The sequence below is a fragment of the Histoplasma capsulatum genome, genomic scaffold (genome assembly GCF_000149585.1).
Source record: "Histoplasma capsulatum NAm1 scaffold_2 genomic scaffold, whole genome shotgun sequence".
In the NCBI taxonomy this organism is placed as follows: domain Eukaryota; kingdom Fungi; phylum Ascomycota; class Eurotiomycetes; order Onygenales; family Ajellomycetaceae; genus Histoplasma; species Histoplasma mississippiense.
Genome location: NW_001813981.1, coordinates 3,196,958 through 3,200,406, shown reverse-complemented (window position 1 = coordinate 3,200,406; position 3,449 = coordinate 3,196,958). Strand labels below are relative to the sequence as shown.

The window sequence follows — 3,449 nt, the reverse complement described above, 5'->3', positions numbered from 1 at the left end:
AGTAGCCCTACAAATACCAGAGATTGAAATATCTCATTTCCCAGACTAATCAGCATAAATAGTCCCTGAAACCAGTAGTAATAGCGGAGAGGTAGATGATAGCCGTGTTGTAGTTAGGGATGGTTTGTCACGCAAGCACAAATCTTGAATGGGTATCTCTAATAACATAAACTGTTAGCTCATATGCGAACCCCAGGATACGTCAAGGACTTGTCAACCCCATACAAATGAGTTTCTTTGTACAGCACCTGTGGCGGCGATAAAGAAACGTTGCGCGATGTGGGTGCGTACAGAAGAGTAGGTCGACTCTTCTGCTTCCTGCGATGTGGGCTGAAATCCTGTCCCAGGGTTGCTTAGCTAAGCTCCATCGTTCACTGTTTAGTTACTAACTATCGCAGAAGGGGAACTTTGGGAAATTTCACCATCCCCGCCCCCGCCACCTTCTCCCACACCCCCGCTAGATCCCCGGCGCATCCTTTGGAGCGCCACAATATATATGAATGCTTTTTCTCCGCAATTCTTGCCGTCTTGCTTCTACCATTACGACTTCCATACGACCTCTACTCCCACCACTGAGCCGCCTGATTAGACCAACAACCAGATCAACCTTTTTTTCTACCGCATTTCGTTCTGGAGATATGGGCCCCATCGATACGTCACAGCGCCTAGCCCGCTTGAGGGAGTTGATGCAAGAGAGGAAAGTCGATGTCTACAGTATGGAATGATATAACTAACCCTTGGCAAGAACCTATTGTTGGATGCTTACTTTTATACAGTCGTGCCTTCAGAAGATAGTCATCAATCCGAATACATTGCGCATTGCGATGGCCGCCGCGGTTAGCTACCTGTCCCCTTGACGATATAAATTCCATCACCACGCCAGCAAGGTCCGCTCTAAGGCTTTAGCTTTAGCTTATCATTGTTATTATATACAGAATTCATTTCGGGCTTTACTGGCTCGGCGGGATGCGCCATTGTGTCGATGACCAAAGCAGCACTGTCTACTGATGGACGATACTTCAATCAGGCAGCGAAGCAGCTAGATAGCAACTGGATACTTCTGAAGAGAGGTTTCGAGAATATGCCTACTTGGCAGGAATGGTATGGACAAATGAATCCAACATGTCATAATGCAAGCGTGTATTGAAGTTTGACTCATAGGACTGCGGAACAAGCTGAGGGAGGCAAGGTCGTTGGCGTCGATCCATCACTCATCACTGCCTGTAAGCTCATTTTCTTCTCATTTAAGAAAATATTTTTCCCAAGAATATAATTGACCCAATGTAGTTGATGCGCGCAACCTTTCAGAAACAATAAAAAAGTGTGGCGGTTCCTTACTCGGTGTTCAGGAGAATTTAGTCGACCTTGTTTGGGGTACGGAGCGTCCAGCTCGACCAAGTGAAAAAGTGGCTCTCCATCCTATAGAATTTGCGGGAAAGTCATTCGAGGAAAAGATCAGTGACTTACGAAAGGAGCTCCAAAAGAAGAAATGCGCGGGATTCGTCATTTGTACGTATATAACCCGCCTGTCGACGTTCCTTGGTTTCTGACTTCGTTGTTTTAGCGATGCTTGATGAAATTGCCTGGCTGTTTAACCTTCGAGGAAATGAGTATGGATAACCCCTGCCCGTCTGCCAACATGAATTTAACTCCTGACATTAACAATCACTTATAGCATTCCATACAACCCCGTGTTCTTTGCTTATGCTATTATTACGCAATCAACCGCCGATCTCTACATTGATGAAGAGAAGCTACCAGCTGAAGTGAAGAACTATCTGGGTGATAAAGTTTCCTTAAAGCCATATGGTTCTATTTTCGAAGACGCCAAAGTATTGGGCCAATCTGCTCAAAATAAAAGCGATGGTGAAGCTTCAACAAAGCCGCCCCAGAAGTTTCTCATCTCAACGAGGGCGTCATGGTCGCTTAGTCTTGCCCTGGGCGGTGAAAAGAATGTGGAAGAAGTCCGAAGTCCAATCACGGATGCCAAGGCCATCAAAAATGAAGCTGAGTTGGAAGGAATGAGAGCTTGCCACATTCGCGACGGCGCAGCGTTATCCGAATACTTCGCGTGGCTCGAAAATGAATTAGTCAACAAGAAGACAGTTCTTAACGAGGTAGATGCTTCCGATAAGCTCGAACAAATCCGATCAAAGCATCAGCATTTCGTTGGGCTTTCTTTTGATACCATCTCATCTACCGGTCCAAATGCTGCAGTCATCCATTACAAGGCCGAACGTAACAACTGCTCTATTATCGACCCAAAAGCCGTGTATCTATGCGACTCAGGTGCGCAGTACTTGGATGGCACTACCGATACAACCCGCACTCTTCATTTCGGTGAACCAACGGAGATGGAAAAGAAGGCCTACACGCTTGTTCTGAAGGGTTTGATCAGTATTGATACTGCTGTATTCCCCAAAGGAACAACTGGATTCGCTCTGGATGCTTTTGCACGGCAATACCTGTGGAAAGAAGGCCTAGATTACCTACATGGCACAGGTCATGGTGTGGGGTCGTATTTGGTATGATGCTCTTCATTTCGCAAATCCTTTTTCTTCAAACGCTAACATGTCCCAAGAATGTCCACGAAGGTCCAATCGGACTAGGCACTCGGGTTCAGTATTCGGAAGTTGCCATTGCCCCAGGAAACGTGATATCTGATGGTATGCTTGCTGCGATTGTTAAGTATTATCCGATAGCCATGCGGAGTGCTAACAAATCATGTAGAGCCTGGTTACTATGAAGACGGGGTGTTTGGTATTCGCATCGAAAGTCCGTTTTTTCCCCATCGGCTAATAAATCTGCTATTCTTACTGACACCTATCATAGATATTATTATGGCCAAGGAGGTAAAAACAACGCATAAGTTCGGAGAGAAACCCTGGTTAGGCTTCGAACATGTTACTATGACACCCTTATGTCAGAAATTGATCAACCCAAGCTTGCTCAGTGACGCAGAGAAGAAATGGGTGAATGATTATCACACTGAAATTTGGGAGAAGACTAGCAAATACTTTGAGAACGATGAGCTGACTAGAAACTGGCTTAAGAGGGAAACTCAACCTATATGAGTGAATTGACGGGTCCGTGCATGGAATGTTAAATAGATCGAATTCCTTATTCATACAAGCAACCACCATGGGTACCAGTGGTTTTGGTGTATGCAAATATGTCAATGTTGTCCATACATGTGTAACTTTCCTATTCTCGTGGTATTCCCAATTAGTACGATCAGTTCTGTGAACTGTTTGTATATAGAAGCACCGCGCAGCAGTTAAGGCAGTATATAATTATTCCTTTTTGAGGTTTCCAGCAGACCCAGGTCAAATAATGAATAGCAGGGTAGACTTTCCGGTACAGTTTATGATAAATAATGGTTCTTGCCTGTAAAATTGCAGCCGAATCGTGACACTATATCTTGAGTGCGAACGATATATTGTCGCAGC

At 45.0% G+C, this 3,449-nt stretch overlaps 1 protein-coding gene across 1 annotated transcript; it reads left to right on the top strand.

Annotated features, from left to right (window-relative positions):
- Window positions 1–638: 638 nt before the first annotated feature.
- On the top strand, window positions 639–3,074 carry HCAG_02992 (hypothetical protein; the record flags this gene model as incomplete). Its single annotated transcript, XM_001542771.1, has 10 exons — window positions 639–714; window positions 777–836; window positions 936–1,101; window positions 1,162–1,223; window positions 1,288–1,509; window positions 1,565–1,610; window positions 1,676–2,525; window positions 2,582–2,666; window positions 2,731–2,775; window positions 2,833–3,074. The coding sequence occupies 10 exons, from the start codon at window positions 639–641 to the stop codon at window positions 3,072–3,074; spliced, it is 1,854 nt and encodes a 617-aa protein (XP_001542821.1).
- Between the last annotated feature and the right edge of the window lie 375 nt (window positions 3,075–3,449).